The 19,295-nt window shown below is 42.6% G+C and overlaps 1 protein-coding gene across 6 annotated transcripts; it reads right to left on the reverse strand.

Annotated features, from left to right (window-relative positions):
- Window positions 1-375: 375 nt before the first annotated feature.
- On the reverse strand, window positions 376-19,116 carry prickle3 (prickle homolog 3). Of its 6 annotated transcripts, none has more exons than XM_078950290.1 (11): window positions 18,844-19,116; window positions 13,748-13,827; window positions 6,320-6,503; window positions 5,951-6,064; window positions 5,714-5,851; window positions 5,212-5,415; window positions 4,717-4,903; window positions 2,377-2,709; window positions 1,981-2,286; window positions 1,504-1,857; window positions 376-1,425 (listed from the first exon to the last, which is right to left on the reverse strand). In XM_078950290.1, exons 1-11 carry the CDS (start codon window positions 18,883-18,885, stop codon window positions 983-985), a joined length of 2,385 nt encoding a protein of 794 aa, XP_078806416.1. In that variant the 5' UTR covers window positions 18,886-19,116; the 3' UTR covers window positions 376-982. The 6 variants fall into 6 exon arrangements, with proteins under 6 accessions (XP_078806416.1, XP_020560493.1, XP_004070999.1 ...); XM_020704834.3 differs by having other exon boundaries at window positions 1,504-1,905; XM_004070951.5 differs by having other exon boundaries at window positions 13,748-13,830.
- Between the last annotated feature and the right edge of the window lie 179 nt (window positions 19,117-19,295).

A 19,295-nucleotide genomic window follows, 5' to 3' on the forward strand; every position in this document is an offset into this window, starting at 1 on the left:
AATATTTCTTAATGAATAATTTCTTATTCACATGTCCTTTGCTGTAATTATTTTGTGTAACAAAATAGTGGTTATTGTTGTTTTTGGTGCAATTGTCAACATGTTATGTAAATGTGTTTATATTCAATAAAGTATGAAAAAAAATTCCAATGAAAGAAATCAAATCCAACATTCAATTGTAAATGCTTCAATTCACAACCTCGTTTTAATGTATTCCATCTGAAGTTTGAATCCTATTTTAGAACATATGCTAAATATAAAAGCTACAAGAACACGGTGGTGCAGTGGTTGGCACTCTGGTCTCACAGTGAGGAGCCCTGGATTGAACCCCGGCTGGGACCTTCCTGTCTGGAGTTCACATGTTGGGTTTTCAGCTTCTTCTTGGTAAATGGATTTTTCTTTTTATTTAGAAAGTACAACACACTGAAAATACATACCAATGGCCAATTTATTCTAACACAATCATGGTTGCAGCTTTTTGTGGGAAGTCTGAGATTAGTGTGTGGTTGGATCCAAGTTGAGTTGTCATTTAAAAACATATTCATACATGTTAGCTGTGTGTTTACAAGTTTCTGTATGCTTAGTTTGTTCAAACAAGATCGTGGACAGATCCATGATGATTGTAAAACTGGCCCAGTGTCCAAAGTGCCGCTGCATGTTTCCGTAGGTGAGTAATTGTGGTATCTGAGTCAAGAACATGTTCTCAGCAGCCAGTTCAAAGCAACTGGAGGACAAGTCACAACAATCACTCCACATTCATGACTGCTAGAAGTTTTCTGCTTTGTAATTCTTCAAAGTAATACAAGGTTGTTGTGTTACTTCCCTTTGTGTGTCTGAAATGATGGGTGTGGCTCACCTTTGGAAGGTAAGCTTTCATACCTGAGCTAACATCAGACCTAGATCCACACTAGAATAAAAACATCCACTGTTCTTACTCTAGCTGAAATAAACCCCAAAGTGTTTTGATGTTTACAAAGAGTGATTAGGACACAGAACAATTTTTCTCTTTTTCTTTTGCACTCTGGCTGAGAGCTCTTCTTCTTATGCTTCCTCTCAGCCCCCAGTCCTTCTCCTGTGACTCTCTGCTGTGGCTCTCCTCAGCCTGCTGCTTTTGAAGCTGTGGCGGCAGAGGAATGCGCTGTCCGAGGAAGAAGCCCTCTTCCTCTTCCTCAGAGGACGAGGAGCAAGTGGAGCAAGAGTCCTCATGTTTGAACTGTCCCAGCTGGAGGGTCAGGGACGGAGTGCTGGAGGGTCCCCGGCCGTCTCTTTCGGTTTCGCCTTTCCAGTCCAGGGCGTCCAGCCGGGGCCGCTCACGCCGCGAGCTTCGGGAGCGCCTGTCTGACCCTGGGCGGAGAGCAGAATCTGAAGGAATGCGACAGCGGTTCGCTCCGCGCCTCAGATTCCGTTGCTGGTATGAAGAACCATCTTTGGAAAGAAAAGGTTTGAAAAAGTCAAACTGGGCCTTTTGTAACCTTACTTAAATCACAGAAGGCCTTATTTTACCCAGCAGGTCCATCTTTGGGGGGATTCCTTTCTGCAGATGCAGCCTGCTCCCAAAACCTCCTTCCTCCTCCTCTTCCTCTTCTTCCTGCTGCCTCTCCTGGCCCTCTTGCAGAAGTACGTCTGCATTCTCATCTTCATCGCCGTCCTCTTCCACGGAGTAGCTGCTGCTAATTGGTTCTCTGAAGCTGACTCTGGCTGTGCCGCTGCAAGCCAGCGGGGGCGGGGACTCGTGAGGTCGATCTTCGGGCTGGGAAAGGGTCGGAGGAGGCGAATCTCGTGATATCAAGTCACGAGACTTAATGGGCAAGGGAGGTGGGAGGGTGGGGCTGTTTCTTGATGAAAGGGGAGGAGAATCTAATGAAATGAGAGGGTTAACAAGGAAGTGTTTATGAGGAGGAGATGCTAAGAAAGAACAGTTAGAAAACTCCAGTTAAAAAAGACCTTGAAAAATTTTTTCTTTTTAAATAATTACACTACCTTGCATGGCTTGATTAGTCTTTTCCACCCAGTTTCTGCACTCTTTATCCGTCAAGGTTCCTCTTAAATTACAACCATTCAGAGCTGTGCTGTCCTTCAGAACTCCCTGAAGCTCCAGACCGTTGCCTGCAGGTCGGACCGCCACCTCTCTGGGAGGTAAACTGTACTGAGGGATGTCACTGGGCCAGGACGGTCCCAAGCCATTCCCTAGATGAATGTGGGGCAGAGGTGAGTAGGAGCCTCTGGGATGAAGACGACCACTGGATGAAGGAACTCCATTCAAAACTGGAGCAGTGCAATGAACACCTGAAAGAAGTCAATTCGATAAAAAGACATGTGAAGTCATTGCAGTGCACACAATGTTTTACAGTATTATGTTCAAACTCTGACACTCACCTCTGTTTTCCTCTGTAAACTGAATGGAGTCGTTTGTGGGTGTTAAAGAGGGTCTGGCGCCCTCTAGCGGCTGTAGTGGAGAACCACACTGTAATTTATGGTGTCCTGCCCACCGTCTGTTGTGAGGAGGCGATCTGCTCTGAAGAGCCGAGTCACAGGAGTCCGAGTTGTTGGGGTCATCACCAAGCGAGCAAGATCTGGAGCAGAAGATGAGTCCCTTCCGTGGAAGGAAAGGCCGACCCAGGAGAGGCAACCGACAACGGGCGCAGCAGAAACATGCCTCCACCGCGTGCCAGTGCTGGCCCTCATAGGTCATCTGACCCTGATCGATACCTGAGAAGAAGTTCATCTGTGAATACTCATGAATGTGATAAAGTATGACAATACGACAATAGATAAAAACATTTTTACATATGTAGTATTAAAAGTGATTCACTTTCTTCCTTTCAAATCGATCATTTCACTTTAAATATTTATAAAAATAAAATCGAATTACAGTAGAAGTCTATAAGAAATAAAAGTAAATGAAAGTATTTTCTGGTTTAGGATTTTTGTTTAAATTATTTGAAGGAAAAAAAGGCCTCTAAACTGAATGACTGGGTGAGACGTCGTTGGTCGGCTGCTATTCAGCTTTTGGAATAAAAATGCCTACTTTTCTCTGAAGATTTGGTTTGATTCAAACACATTGGATTTAAGCTTGACTGGCTCATTTAATATCACGCTAAAGCCTCTTAATACAATTATAGTTCAGTCTTTGACAAAGGCCCTGCACAAACTTTTCGTTTTTTGGTCTAATTGTTCCTAACTGAATGTTTCACTTCACTGTCCTGCTGCTTGACCTTAAGGTCATCTATTTCAATTTCAGATTTTATGGTAGAGCTCCGGCCTAACTACAGAACATGAAGCAGCAAAAGGGCCCCAGACCATCATACTACCACCACCAAGTTGGTAGAAGGCAAGTTGACTTGGCATGGCCTTTTTTTTTTCTTCCATAAAAAGCTATTTTAGTGTTTAGTTAGCGTCAGATAAAATGTGAAATTCATCTTAAAAATGTTCAGTCTCTGTGTCAACAATCTACTAGAGATTAATAGAAACAGGGAGGAATGTCAGGAGGTTTTTTGTCAAATGTGAGATGAGTCTTTGTGTCCTTTATAGTCAGCATTTCTCCTAAACTGAGTCAAACTTTTGGAAAAGCTGTGTTGGTGGAGGCCTTTTGGTAGCTATTTAATACTGGTGCATGTCACTAACTTTGCGTTTAAAATACTGGATTGGATTTTTTGGATCCGGGCATCGTTCCGGACCGGGTCTATTACATTCTCATTTAATATAGCATTTTAGCGTTTTATTTTTTTGGTTAGGTGCTAACATTTGATGGAAATCAATCAAATCTAGGAAATTTGGAAAAAATCTTTCCAATCAGTGATATGCAACAGAGAAAAGATTGATGTTATAAGTCATTTAGTTGAGATTATTGTTAGACGGCGCTAAGGCTGGAACTGAAAAAAAAGATCACACCTTGGAGAATCAGTAGGCTTCCACACATCCAAACACACGCACACACACACACACACACACAGTGTATGAAATGATCATGTCTTCTTGTTTTCACAAGACTTGCAGACATTTAGACGCTGTGTGTTGGCAGCGTTGTTCTTGCTGCTGCAGGGCGCTGCTGCTGGTAGAGACGGAAAGCTTTGTTATCAACAAATCACAGCTGTGCTAAACTGTCTCTGCTGGCTCGGTTCCCCGGACCACCGCCCCGCATGCCCCCCACAGATGACCAGGAAACACACACACACCGTGTATGCATGATTGCAGCATTTTGAACACACAAAAAGTAAAGAATTTTGGAAAAGCCAGGAAAACAACCCATTGAAGACCCACTCAGAGGAAAAAATGGTTTCTGGTGTTTTTAACATGGTCTTGTGGCATTTTCCTGATGATGGAGGTCATACATAAAGAAAATTCAGTTTAAAATTGCAGTTCTGAATATTTCTTTGCTGAAATCATTGTGAATCAGTCACAGACGAAAAAAAGGACGTCCAAAAAATAGCATATCAGTGACGAAAAAAATACGCTGGGTGGACCACAAGCTCCCTGCTCCAAGCTCTCAGCATTGGGGACGAGAAGAGGGGCGGGGTTGCTCTGCATCAATGACTTGGAGGGGAATTTCTAATGAACTCCTGCTGCTCTGCAGAAACTACGTCCTAGAAAACTACACAGGTTTTTTTGATTTTGGCCGAAAAACTTCATGAGTCCACTGGGAACCCTACTATCGAACAGATCAAAAGATGCTCTGAGTGGGTCTTTCAAACGTCTTCTCTGCAGGTGTCTCAGTACCTATGTGTTCCCCGCAGGTGTCACACGACTCAGCATACAGGGACTGGTAGCAGGAGCAGCAGTACGGTCGACACTCCCTCATGATGTAGCGCTGACCGCCCAGCGCAGCCTCACAGTCGAAGCAGCAGAAGTGCTTCATGTGCCAGTACCGTCCCTCTGCCTCTGTGCATTCATCTGCCAGAATGATCTGTAAGGCGGAGCAAAGAGGGGAAACACAGACACTGAAACATGACCCACTGAATACCAGCAACTGGAGTGAATACAAGAGAAAATGAGGATGCTGACTCATGCACGCTAAGGGACAGACAGAGCACTAGAGCACTGAGACTAAAGAAAAATCTATACATAGTTTATGGAACGTGAAGTAAAATAAAAATCTCTCTTTGGACTTGTGAGTCGTGTGGACCCGATTCTCTGCCTTCTGACTTCAGTAAAGCTTTCTGAACCCTGCTGTTGCTGAGGTGAAACGAGCACATGGATTTCTAGCAGAATCACCTCATCGCAGGCTTGGCAGCGAGGCTTCAGCCTCTCGGCGTGGTGGCGGCCGCAGTAGATCTGTCCGTCCTGGTAGAAGTAGATCAGGTCCACCAGCAGCTCGCTGCAGGACGAGCACTGGAAGCACTGGGGGTGCCAGCAGCTGCCCTGACCAGCCCGACTGGCAAACACAGCGATATCTCCCCCGCAGATCTGTCTGCCGCACTGGAAAAAATAAATAAAATGATGGGTTGGGTGGAGATGAATGACAGAAGGAAGGAAATTAGGTAGTGCAACCTTTAGGAAAAGTGCAGTATTCTAGTCTACACTGTAATGTGTATATGCAGCCCTGTGATCATGAAATGTTAGTGCTGCACCCCCTGAGCTATACCTGTGCTTACGTGGAGCATTTCTGCACTTCTGTGACTCTTTTAGGAAGCTTTTTGACTCGTGACCGGATGAGAGCAGCTTCACGATGTCGTCTGCTACGTTTTCTGAATATAAAATAGAAACCCCTCTGCACCTGCTGGCAGATGGCTCCAGCCATGGTCACGGGGAACAGCCTGACGGCGCCTCTGCCCAGGTTTTCTCGTTTCCTCTGTTGACTGAACAGACGCAGCTCCTTTTTCTCATCCTCATCCAAAGAGTTGCAGTACTGCGGCTGCGGGAAGCACAAGCGCGTTCGCGTTAGCGGACGGGGACTTTTATCTGTCACGATGGCGGTGGCTGGTGCCAGTCTGAGGCGTGGTCAGAGACGCACCTCACTGTCGTGGGCCGGGAGCTGGTGCAGCAGCTGCTTGATTCGGTATCTCTCTCCTGGGCTGTTGACATAAGGCACCCTGTCCTCTGGTAGGCAGCTAAAATACTGGTATACCTGTGAGAAAAGACAGTTCCGCTTAAATACAGACAGAAATGAGAGACTACAGAGAGCAATTTATCCAATTACAGAGCAATTCATTCAACTGCTGACAGAAATGAATGCTTTTCCGCTGAGCTGCCATTCATCAAACTGTTGAGTCTGTGTACCAACATGCTCACAGAAAAAAACCCCAAAGAAGTGTATTCTGTATTTGTGCTGCATGAATTTATGTCCTGAGTCTGGGGGCTGTTCTGGGGGCGCTCGTCTGACCTGTTCGGGCTTGAGTCCAGGTGGGACCCAGGCGTACTCCTCGGAGGCGCATCCCGAGTCGTCGTCGGAGATGGAGTGCCTCTGGAAGTCTGACACCAGCTTGTTCATGATCTTCTCCAGCTGCCCGGGCACCGAGCGCACCGCGTGCTCCTCCCGCACGCACTTGCAGTGCACACAGATCTTCCTGTGGGGGGAGACACAAGTTCGGGTTTGGGACTGATTTACGGCACAAGCCGACGCAGATGGAATGTCAAACTTAGTTTAATGTCGCAGAAGGCTTTTCTCCAGGTGCTTCAGCCACACAGAGGATAAATGGAAAGCTTTGGCTTCAGGTGTTCCACATGCTGCCTTTAGAAAACCTTTAGAATTGTTTTTAAACCTTTCTGTTTCGCGGATTCTATTTTTTCATTGATACAGAACAAAATCAGGAGCTCTCGAAGATGAGATTTTTTTTAAAAATACAAACAGAACAAATCAGGAAAGCAGTAAAAAGACTCTTACGTACCGCCCGTATGCTTTACTCGTAAAACTTAAGGACGCGGCGTGCTGGAGACGTTATGTCACAGGAACAAACATGACCTCCTGCTTACGCAACTTGAGTCTCACTACAGTTTGAAGCAAACTAAAACGTGGGCGACCTCTTTTTGTGGTGAAAAGAAAGTTTTGAGATGATTAGCTGACTTGCAACAAGCTGAAGCCGCACCAACAGTTTCAGTCGACCTCTTGGCATTTCTGCCCTTCCTAAGGCGAGGGAGCAGTGAACTTCACGGGAATCAAACACAGCACCCACTAGGGCGGGTAACAAACGACATAAATGGATATTTAGTTGGAAAATGCCCGATTGGCTTATAAAATATAAAGTTCATGGTCTTTTTAAAGGTTTATCCTTTGTTTAGAGAAAACAAATGCATTCTTACACTCTTCTGATGTAATAATTCCACAGTTTTATGAAAATCCAATCATCTTTAAAATTATTTTCAAAGCGTTCTGAGTGGTCTTTCAATTATAATATTGTCGTTTTTAGCTAAAATAAAAAAATCTGTCTCGTTTTCTAGGACATAGTTTCTGCAGAGTGGCAGGAGTTTGTTAGAAATTCATCTCTGACTTGTGGGCGGGACTGTTAGCATGGAGCAACCCCGCCCCCTTTTCCCTCTCCGTTGCTCTGAGCTCGGAGCAGGAAGCTTTTGGCCCCACTCAGTGTATTTTCCACGTCACAAATATACTTTTTAAAATCTTCTCCTGATTCCCAACAATTTAAATAAAAAAATGCTCAGAAAGTACAAGTTACATTTTTATCATACTTATGCTCCAGCATCAGAAAAATCCCATAATTACACGTTAAAACCACCAAAAACCTACATTTATCAGAGTGCGTCTTTAAGGAGTAAAGTTGTGTGACAACGGTTCTTTTAACCAAAAAAAATGGTTTGGGATGGAAATGTGAAATCTGATGCATCTACAGTATTGCTCTTAACTATATGTACATCTATAGGCGTTAAGCTTGTATTGTGTCAGCGTCTTGTGTTTAGTCTTTATCTCATGTCTCCGTTCTCTGTGAATGTCTGTGCCGTCACATTTATATATTCTTATTATTGCTTTATAACAACAACACCTCAGGACTACTGATGGAAATTTAACTTTTGGCTAAAATTCAGGCTCATTGCATTTCCTCCTTTAAATAGGCTAATCTAATTTGATAAAAATTTCAAAAATAAATTCGTTTGGAATCAAAAATTGAATCAAATTGTAAAATTACAATAATATGTATTTAGTATTTTTGCTCTGGTACCCACAGTTCCAAAATTCAGTGTCTAAAGTAACAAACAAACAAAACAAAAAAAAAGAAATGTCCTTTAGTTCCCCTTTCACCATGAAGCAGGCTGTTTCCTTTAAACTAACCTGGAGAGTTGAGTAGAAACTCTGAGGACGTTTGGGTGTACCGTACTTTCCGTTATTCTGTTTAAGTTTCAGTTGTAATTTAGCAGTTCTGTAAAACTATACTCCTTTATTGTGATTTTTTTTTTTTGTGCTGATGACTTTTCTGCAGTGGTGTGCATCTTCTTTTGGAGGCAGATCCAGTCCAGCACTCTCAGTCAGACTCTCTTTCCATCAACATCTAACAGGATCTGCAGCAGGACCAGCACGTCTCACCCAAACACACAGGAAATGAGGTCACTGACATAAGCCTCGCTGTCAATTCAGGACAGTTAAGAGAGAGAGGTGAAGATTGGGAGTAATAATCTCCTCGAATTACAACCATCCTGCCCTCCGACTCTGCATCACATTCAATCTGGAGTGGGGCGTGACTGTGTTGTGGGACAGGTGGAGTCGGAACAAAATGCTCCGGGCTCAAAGTCAAGTGTTTGTGTCACATAGTTGAGGAGGTGTGACAACACGTCCATATGCGGCGTGCGCTTTCTGTGTATGTCTCTGTTTTGGTTGCATAACTGCTTGCCAGCTGGTACTTGTGGCTCAAGTTCATAAGGCACAAAGCTGCTTTATTGCAGCTCCCAACCCCCATACAGCAAAAAAAAAAAAGCTTCTGCTGGTTAACGGCGCAAAGAGACCAGAAACTGCAGGAAAAGTGGGCAGGCCTTAAAGTGACCACGACACAGCGGCAGCACATCCGCGTGGCCGTGCTCCTCACTCACCAGGAGTTAATCATTAAGGAGTTGACAAAACAGAGACAAAAGATGCTATTATGAGATTCCAGCATCTCTGCACAGGCCGGCCTCAGTTTCCCAGTGTTCACAGCTGCCGAGCAGGTAAAACACCAGCAACATAGCAAGTCTGTTTTGGTCCTGTTGGAGTCGTGTTGGAACAAATCTAAACCGAGCTGGCCGCCTCTGCGCTTCCCTTTAAATCTTCAAACGTGAGCAGGAAGGCACAGCTGTGGCATGATGGGAAAGATGACGGACAGGCTGACTCAGCCACGCTGCCAGCAGCCCCCTCCAACCGCCAACTCTCACATGGGACCTACGGGAGCCAGGAAAAGGTCCAATCTGGAACCACGGGGGAGGGGTTCCCCGAAAGAGTCTTACATTGGTCTGGTCTTATGAGTGGACACATCAGACCATTTAAATGCTTGAACTTCCTGCACCAACAGACAATAAAGGCAGATTTGATGAATGTGCAGTGATTTCACTTGCTGCTGATGTGAGTTTGTGAGGCCAGAAAAAAAAACTTCTTCAACTTTGAAAACCGAAATCGTCTTAAAGTCCCACTCAGACAATCGTTTGATCTATTTTAAAAGCATTCCCAATGGTCTTTTATTTTGATTATACTGTTTTAGCCTAAATCAAAGAAACTGTCATTTTCTAGGACATAGTTTCTGCAGAGCAGCCGTAAATCTGGGCGGGGCTGTCGACACGGACCAGCCCCCCCCCCCCCCCTTCCTTTCCCTCCCCGCCGCTGAGAGCTCGGAGTAGGAAGCTTGGGGTGTATTTCAATGTCACAAATGTCCTCCATCAACAGAAAAATACCTCCAAAAAAACATGTTAAAAACACAAAAAAACAAAATTTTTAATCAGAGTGGGTCTGAAGAAAAGTTTGTGTTAAGGTTAAACTTTTTGACTTTTTCTTTCAATTGTTACTTACAGAATGTGACAAATCTTTAATTTTTATTTGTACTTCAATTACAGCTAAAAACACAGATGTTTTAGGACACATTTGGCTGAAATTTGAAAAGGACAAACATAAAATAAGACAAGATGACTGAGCAAAGACAGGACTGATGACTTCAATCAGAAGGATCAAATGAAGAAAAATATTTATTTGATCCTAAATCTACATACGCCTGCAAGCTACATAAACACGCCCAAACTCATAAATCATGAATATTTTTACCACTAAATAAAAAATATTTTTAAAAGGCGATCCTCAAATGCCATCAATAAATGTAAAAAAAAAACATTTTAACAGTAGAAAACAACCCTAACCTACCAAATTAAAGGCCGCTTCACTTTTTAGCCCCTCTAATACTGGCAAACAGTAAAAATAAAAGGTTTCTCAATTACCGAAGGCACGGATCACGCCATGGTTGGAGTGATGTCCCATCCTGACACGGTCCTCTGATAAAGATCTGCATCTCGGCACCGCTGCCGTCCAACAGCCCACCAGAGAGAGCAGCGGAGTCTGAGAGTGCCGACTCCCCTCCATGTGGCACCTCCTCCGTCCAAGCAGCTCTTTTTCAGTGTCCAGCAGAACACAAACGCCCACCGTCCCTCCTCTACGTAAGCAAACAACAAGGGGGGGCACCCCTTCGCTCAGTGTGACACACTCCCCAAAAATACCAGCAAGATCTCCAACTGTTCACAGCTCAGGGGAGTTTCTCACTTATTCCAAATAAAAAAATAAATAATAAGAAGCTGCAGAAGTTTGTGTGCATTTGTATTAACGCCAAAGGTTTGAGAGTTAAAACACAGCAGGAGTGCCACCGCCGTTCCTTCAATGACCAGATTGCAGCTTTGATGTCATTATTAGTCACAGAAAAAGAGAAGCAGATTTTGAGGCGGTGAGCAATACACAGCTGTGCTGTTTGTGTTGTCACTTTTTAACATGTTTGTGTTATCAAGATGCAGGATTTTCAAAGAGTCTCATACATCACACAGGCAGCATGACTGTAACAGCAGCAGGAATCCCACCCACTGACTGCGTGAAGGTGTTCACTGTTATTCAACTCTCACACCTTTAAGTTCTGCTCTGATGGTCCGGCCAAGCAAAGGATCTGGCTTTTCTCATAGAGACAGCAAAAAATCATGAATGAAAAGGACAGTAAGGCTAAAAGAAAGTTTTTAAGCTACACTTTAGCCAAGCTGTGATTCTTTTCTGCATTAAAGGAGTTCATCTGACTCCAGGACACAGATGGCTCCCATCCCATAAGTCTCTGTCACTAGTAAGTGACTGACTAAATGCTGCCCTGACTAATAGCAAAGGCGGCTTTGAGCGCTCTTGCGGCATCGTGGGGGACCTGTGGGTCACAAGTAACTCAATTCACTCGCTGCCGTGCGGCGGAAGCACCATCTGCCCCCCAGGCCAGTTCACATCTGTCTGTAAAAACCCAGGATGAAGATGGATCACTTTCTGCAGCGGAGGCAGCGCTCACTTGGGTGATCTTCTCCATCCGTGGAGCTGCGATTGGTTATTAAAGAGCGCGCAATTAGAGCTCTAAGGCTCAAAGAGAGTGACCCTCCATAAATCTCAGTCAATCAATCGCAAGAGACTATAAATATCTAAACCAGACATGCCACTCATCCGGTCACTCTAATCTAATCTGCATCAAATAAGTAAAATGAAAAAAATACCATTGTAAACAATAAAAAGTATTATGTTAATCCCACACAGATTAAATATACTAAAAACAGATCAATGAGCACAGGGGCTGGAGTCAGAGCACAACAAGCATGCATTAGATTACATTCCAGCCTCTATGCTTCTGTCTTGACCTGAATACAAGACGATGTGAAATAAAATCACCCACAGAGATAAAATTACAGACTTTTTGTTACTTGAAGTGCACCTTCCGGTTTCTGATGTTGAGTTCTTTCCATCTTTAAAGCATCAATGGCTGTAGTAATGAGGTATCCATCCAAGGTTTGGATTTAAATCCCAAGCGTTTTACAGCAAACACTAAATCAAATATTCAGGTTTTATAGATGTACAGCCTTTTTGGAACTCTATAAAAAGGCACAAACGTCAGAGCAGGAGACAAGGGGTGATAGAGTGAAGTTCTATCCATTGACCATTTAGAGAACTTGACTGAAATCAGACTCAATCAGAGCCTAAACTCGTTCATGTAAGACAGGATGAGAGCCAACCAGATAGATATAAAGTGAAAGAGAGGAAAAAAAAGCTAAAAAAGGACTTTCACTCATCTGACACATGGAAACAAATAGAATCCAACAAACAACATTGAAAAATAAAAAGTTTACATTTACTCACTGAACAAAAAACCAATGTAAAGATTCAAATGTGTTCATTAAGCTGATTTAAAGACATACGTTTTTATTTATCTTTGTGCAAAACTGAAATCAATATAAAAACCAGTGTGTATTGAGAAATAAATGTAATGGACAATACTGATTTAGGATCAAACGCATCAGAATTGCAGCAGCTGAAAAATCACAAATTAACCCAAAAATGGGTCTCAAAACTGTTCTTTTATGACAGGTCTACCTGAACTGAGTTCACCTCAGTCCAATCATCTTGTGATTTATTTTCATAGCGTTCTTAGCCGTCTTTTGAATATGATGATGCTGTTTTTAGACAGAAAGACTGTTTTGTGGGTGGCACTGTTGGTGCAGAGTGACCCTCACACCTCCTGTTGCTGAGAGTTCAGAGCAGGGAGTTTGTGACCCGCCCTATGTATTTTCTACACCAAAAATCAGCTGTTTTTAAATTGACTTTTTTCGTCTGCTCCTGATTCACATCAACTTGAATGAAGATATACTCAGAAATGAATTTTCTTCATCTATGTCCTCCGTCATCAGAAAAATTCCCCAACAATTTGTTAAACCACTAAAAAACCCAATTTTTATTGGAGTGGGTCTTTAAGATTTGACACAGAGACGTCTGATTTGAACAAACACTGCTGTGGAATGGCTGAGGGGAGGTCTCTGACATCCAGCACATGCGGCAGATGATGATTACTGGTAATCCCGCTGCTCTGTTGTGCTTCCTCTCCACATGCGGATCGTGTTTACTCAAACAAACTGGATCCTCTGTTGCTGTGGTCGTAGAGGCTTACTGGCATCCATTCATTTGTTGCACTAATTCTCTTAAGACACAGAGCGAGCCGGGGGGGTCTGTTCTGTGAAGCATATAGTGGCGTCCTGGATCATCAAGGGCGTCACGCCTGTTTGCCATTAATGTGTATCTACGGTTGTCCTGTGCGCAGGTTGCAGCTCAACTGATTTGTACCTAAAGGAATGCTGCTGCACTTTGTGTAACCTCAAGAGTTCTCTCAAATTATACATTTTAGGTGAGAATTATTATAAATTACTGATGAAAATGACAAAAATTACACTTCTGTAGTGTCTTTAAAACTTGCTCTGTACTAATCTCATTAGTGAGGGCCAAGCTAGAGACAAACAGCCATCACTAATCTATACATTTAGCAATTCTATAATTTCTATCTGAACAAACTGGGATGCCTAATCCCTGGTAATCTGTCTTGTAAGAAAAAAATTAGGCAGCAGCTGGAGGGCTCGTGTACGGAGAGATGTTTGCATTACAGCTCTGGTTACTGTTTTTTTTATTTGGTGTGGAAAGCTCATGAACCTTGTCGCCTCTAAAATGTACAAAAGATTCCCAAACCAGCAGAAGAAAGCGTAGCCCTGCTGAAGACGATCACGCTCGCTGATCGCACACACTTCCTGCAAAAGTTCAGAGGCCAGAGCGGACAAAGTGTAAGGGAGCGGTAGTCTGTACCTCCATCCGTGGAGACGGAAGCCGGGGCACTGGTCTCCACAACGCATGCAGGGCTGGCCTCTGTCTGGATCCTCTTCCTCCTGCTGGAAACAGCACAGAGTCACTTCAGCTCACTGCATTTCCTGACCGGAGCGCCGTTTGTATCTCTTGGTAAAGGAAACAAGAGTTACAACAAAGGTAGTGCAGATCGTATCCTCCATCCTTTTAGCAGGAGAAGACAGCATGAGATTCATTTATTCACAGAGAACTCAGATCACTTTTTTTCAATATGTTGTCCATGTTTGACAACTAAAATATATTAAAATCACTACTAGGTAACTAAAATATCAAGCACAATATTAGTCAAGTAGATTAATTCACAGGGAACCAGTCTACTCTACTGTAAAGTAGCAACTATTTTTAGCCAAAATCTAAAAACCTGTTTTGCTTTTTAAGGACTTAGTGTCTGCAGAGCGGCAGGAGTTCATTGAAAATTCACCTCTGAGTTGTGGGTGGGACCGTTGGCGCAGAGCAACCCCGGCCCCCCTTCCCCTTTGTTGAAAGCTGGGAGCAGGGAGCCCGTAACCCACAGATTGTATGTTCCACTTCATAAATAAGCTCTTTTCCCGTCTGCTCACGATTCACAACAGAAATGCCATGTTAACCATAATTTTCTTTATAAATGTGAGAAAAATGCCACAAAAACATGTGAACAAACACCATCGTCATCAGCCTGGGTCTTTAACAACACCACTAAAACAAAAACAATAACTACTTTCTTCTCCTTATTGACTTGGGTGAGTAAAACGACAACAACCGTTTCAAAATGCGCTCAACCATTTAGTTGAGGAGGCAGTTAAAGGGTTTAATAAAAAAGTGAATTGGGAACATCTCACTTTTCCTCATGCACTGCTAAATGTGCGTGTGCCTTTTTTTTTTAGCGATAAGGGGAAGGAAGCAGACACAGGATGAGAGCTGCACCCTTTCCCCCTGCATGCAGTCACTGCGTCTCTACTTTCTTTTCCTAGACGCGGTGGCTCTACTGTACGACCGCAGTCGTCTGTGTGAACAACCTGAGAAAAAAAAAGAAAAAGGCCATGACGGCGGCTAAGTTCAGTGTTTTGATGTCTGCATGTCTATGATGTTTAATAGAAAACGCATTGACGAAAAGTTGTGACCATTTTTTCAGCAAAAATCAAACTTGCAAACAAATAACGTAGAATTGTGCCGCTCTACCTTTAGCGTGCAAACGAACAAACTCGTGCCTGTACTCACCTGTTCATCTCTCCCTTTCTCTCAATCACGTTAACCATAAAACCATCAGGATTCACGTCAAACCCGTTCAACAGACATTTTTATGAGGACATTCAGTAGCTGCAGTAAAGTGTTTGATTGGAAACACTGAGCTCGCCTAAAACTCTACACCAGAGGACTGAAAAGTAGCAGATCTGTACATTTAGATTCCATATTAGCATGTTTTTATAGTCAAAAAAGGTCTTTATAGTGGGATTAAAGTCACATAACCTGCAAATTCAATGTTATATTTTTACCAAATATAACACGTATGCAAAAAACAATTACAAATACTACATTATTATTTGTATCTGGCTCCATTTGTGTGCGTCACAGGCTTCGAGGTCAGCTTTGCTTCATGCTGTTTTAACGGTCACCTCTCAGCCAGGTATGAAAAGTGACAAGACGGGTTAAATGAAGCATGCAGAAGATTAATGCCCCACTGCGTCTCTCACTTTTATTCCACCAAGAACAAATTCCTCATCTATCACCGTGACACGGCGACCACGCAGACGAGCCGGTAAACATCCTGACGCATTTACAGAGGAGACATCATCAAATGTGAACAATAATATTTAAAAAAAAAACTATCAGCCATTTACACTTCAGCGGATTCTGTTAGCTCTGATATTTCTGGAAACATTTCACAGATATCATAAAAAAGAAAATTTTAATAAAATGATGTTGAAAGATGTGGAAGAACAAAACAAAATAGAAAAAAAATAATTTTATACATTGAATTAAGATTTCAATGAAAAAATATATTTTTTAACATAAGGTTACAGACTCATTGGTCAGGCGCCATATAAATAAAATGTATTATAATTATAATTATTATTATTATTTATAATTGAGTTCAGATCGAAGTAGAGCTAGACTTTGTGAACTTCCACAGATTTCCTCTTTTTTCTTTATCCCTCCTGAGTTGTTTCTTAACACCCCACTGTGCTCCTGCCCCTTCACTTGATTACTTTCTGCACAGCTAAATACAGCCCAGTGTTTTCAGCTAATTCCCAACACTGGCTGGACAGATAAGAGGGTCAACACAGCAGAATAAATGCTTCCCAACTTAAGAACAGACAGTAATTACGAATTTAGCGAGGCCCGGGCTGAGATTGAATGAAGGGCAGGGATTAGAAAAGCCGAGTAAAGCTAAACATCAAGCTGTGACAAAAAGAAAACAACACAGATCCATGAGAATAAGTCTGAAAACTTTACTTTTATCTGTGACTGCATTAAATTAAAACCAAATAAGCACAAAAATATGCTTACAAAGAACAGTTAAAACAGGTTTAAGACATGAGAAAGAGGTTTACTTTTATCTGCTGTAAGCAAAGGATGTGTTGGAGAAGACATGCTCCCTAATTGGGCTTCGTACGCTTTAAATCTACTCCTTTGTTTGTCACTAAGTGAATATAAAGTTGGTTAATGTCAAGGTTTGTTTTGGTTCTGTCTATACAAAGTAACACTGTACTCTGTTAATGGACAAACTGAAAAGTTTCCAACTTTGTTATCTTCCATCAGCCTGCAGATGCACTGGCTAAATTGGATTTCACTTGCGGCGCACTAAAATAGTTGGATCATTTCAACATAAGGTCTACACATTTAGTCTCATAGCACTTTCATGCAAACAGATGAGGTAAACAACAAACAAAGAGTCAACACATTTCAGGCTCAGTCCTCCACCCGGCGCTGAAAGGAACCGCCGCGCCGTTTAGGTCAACGGAGTTGCTCTGCTGGACGGTTTAAACTTTAACAGGGATGGTCATGGGTCAAGGGGGCTTCACAATGTTGCCGAGCTGAATTGATGCACCTTTTTCTTCATTGGTCAGGTTCAAACCGGCAGCCAGCACCCCCCCCCCCCCCCCTCGCAGTTTTATGAAATAATGCTTCTATCTGCTGAGTTCAGCTCATTCATTTAGAATTCCAACAGTTATTTAGGTGAACGCAATGTCGTTTTGCAGAATCAAAGATGAAGCAAAAAGGCGGAGGTTTATGGTTATAATAATCAAAGTGCATCTGTTTCCACTCAGATCCAAAAATACTTTGTTAATCCTTAAAAGAAAGCTGAAATGGAGCATGCAAAAAAAGAAAAGTCACCATTAGCTGCTATAGAAGTGAATAAATGTGCCAAAGACCCGCTCCGATCATCTTTTGTTCTATTGTAAACGCGTTCCCAGTCGTCGTTTTATTATGATTATGCTGTTTTGAGCCACAATCTAAAAACCTGTCATTTTCTAGGACATGGCAGCAAAAGAGAATCAGATATTCGCCTCTGAGTTGTGGGCGTGACTGTTGTTGAGTTAGTCTCACTTCATTTCCCATCATCCATCTGTTTACACTCTCTCCCGCTAGTTTACAGCCCTTAATAACCCCAACCTAACATTACTGGTGTAACAAAAATAGGCAGCAATATTGGAGCTATCCAGCCGCACAGCCTGGATCCATATGCCAGCTCGGACGAGGAAAACAAAGACGTTTGTGGATCTACTTGTCTACAAGGGGAATCATCAGAACGGAGCAGAGCAGGGAGCTTATGGCCCGCAGACTGTAGCACCTACGTCACCGCCACAGGCTTTTGCCAATGGCATCCTTTTTAGTCTGCAACTGATTCACATTGACTTGAATAAAGAAATACTAAGAAAGGCAATTTTAATCTTAATTTTCTTTCTATATGTCCTCATACATTAGAAAAAAGCCACAAATCCATGTTTAAAAACAGCAAAAACATGGTAATCCTCACAGTGGGTCTTTAGGCAGAGTGAGCATTCTTTGTTACATGATGCAGCTTATGTAACTGTTTTCTTTGCTAATTTAACCAAATACGAGTGTTTTAGTTATGTGCATATTTGCATATAATGGAATAGTTTAATGGAAAATTGATTTCGAGTTTTACACATTTAGACATTTTTAATCTTGATTTTGCCTCCAAGTAAAATAAATGTAACTAAGAAACATTCTGGTAATAAATCCAGACAAATTCCCAGGAAATAAATAAAGCTGCTGGGATCCCTTTTGAGAGTCAATGTGATGACGTTTTTGCAGTTTTGGGTCCATTGTAACCTCCTTGTGCTGCAGCAGTTCTTTTGCAGACTCCCCTCTCACGTGCGCTGGAGGCGGTTGCACAAAATGCAATAAGATTTGTAAAGGTTGATGTAATCTGATTAGAAAAGTTCTTTTTTTTTGCTGGATGAAAAGGTCGCTTTGTGTGATTTGATTTTTTTTCTTTTTTGTAACTTTTTACTGTGTTACTTCTGCGTGGTGGGATGGGATTCAGGAGCTTCTGCAGGTGAGCCTCCAGATGTTGCAGCACCTTCCAGCTGTTCGTGGGCTCGTCCATTCTCAACAGGGGGGGGGACAAAAGTTTCGACCCTAAAATACCATGAAGAAAAAAACTGTACGTCGTGGCGAGACCGTGAAAACGGAATAAACACGTGTGGGTTCCATCCCAACCTGCTCAGGTACAAATTCATGACGTAGCCTCTACCCACCCCCACCCCCCCACCCCCGACTACACCTGGGGCGCCCGACATGACTATAGAAACAAAGAATGCATGAGTTTCTAACAAACTGCATGTTAACATATCCCTTTCAGCCAATGCTGTTCAACACAGATCAGATCCAGCTATGTGGGACCCGGTTCCGTTTGAGCAGTTCTCTGTCCCGAATTCGGGGTAGTTTAAAGTTAAAACTTTAAAAACCAAAGGCTAAAACTCAAAAACTGATCGGACCTAAACGAGCAGGACTACTTTACACTTGGTGCAAAAAGAATCGATGTCGAAAAAGTTGACAAAGCAGAGAAAAAGAAGCAAACCAGGACTTACCGAGCGGTTCGACCGCCGCTTTTTGGACCCGCGCAGGAACATGACGTGAACCGAGAGGTTCTTCACGATGAGGATAACGAGACAACGCAGACGAACACCGAGCTCCAATCTCTGAAAGCAGTCCAGCAGTCAACTACATGCTGCGCTACTTACTCTAACTATCCCGGACTGTTCACTCCGTCTTTGCTAACGAGTTTGTCATGAAGATGAAAGCTAGACTTAGTGGTAAAAGCAAGACTTCCGTCTACGTTTCAAAATAAACGAATTAGCATGTCAAAGGGTTCTTGTTTGTAATGAGGCAAAGGCAAATGAGGGGCTACAAACAGGAATACATGTTAATAAACATATATAACATTATTTTTTGTCAATACATTCAATGACAAGCAATGTTAGCCGAAAAACGTAACTCCTGTCTTTTATTTTGAAAATGTACAGACTCAAATCATTTCTAA

Source organism: Oryzias latipes, chromosome 7, assembly GCF_053564925.1.
Source record: "Oryzias latipes strain Hd-rR chromosome 7, Olatipes_Hd-rR_3.1".
Classification (NCBI taxonomy): Eukaryota; Metazoa; Chordata; class Actinopteri; order Beloniformes; family Adrianichthyidae; genus Oryzias; species Oryzias latipes.

Coding starts and splice junctions, on each gene's coding strand:
- prickle3 (XM_020704833.3), bottom strand. CDS start 18,885: ATGTTCCTGCGCGGGTCCAAAAAGCGGCGGTCGAACCGCTCG. Junction 2,710..4,716: donor CACCTGCGGGGAACACATAG/GTACTGAGACAC, acceptor ACTTCTTCTCAG/GTATCGATCAGGGTCAGATG. Junction 1,906..1,980: donor GACTAATCAAGCCATGCAAG/GTAGTGTAATTA, acceptor GTTCTTTCTTAG/CATCTCCTCCTCATAAACAC.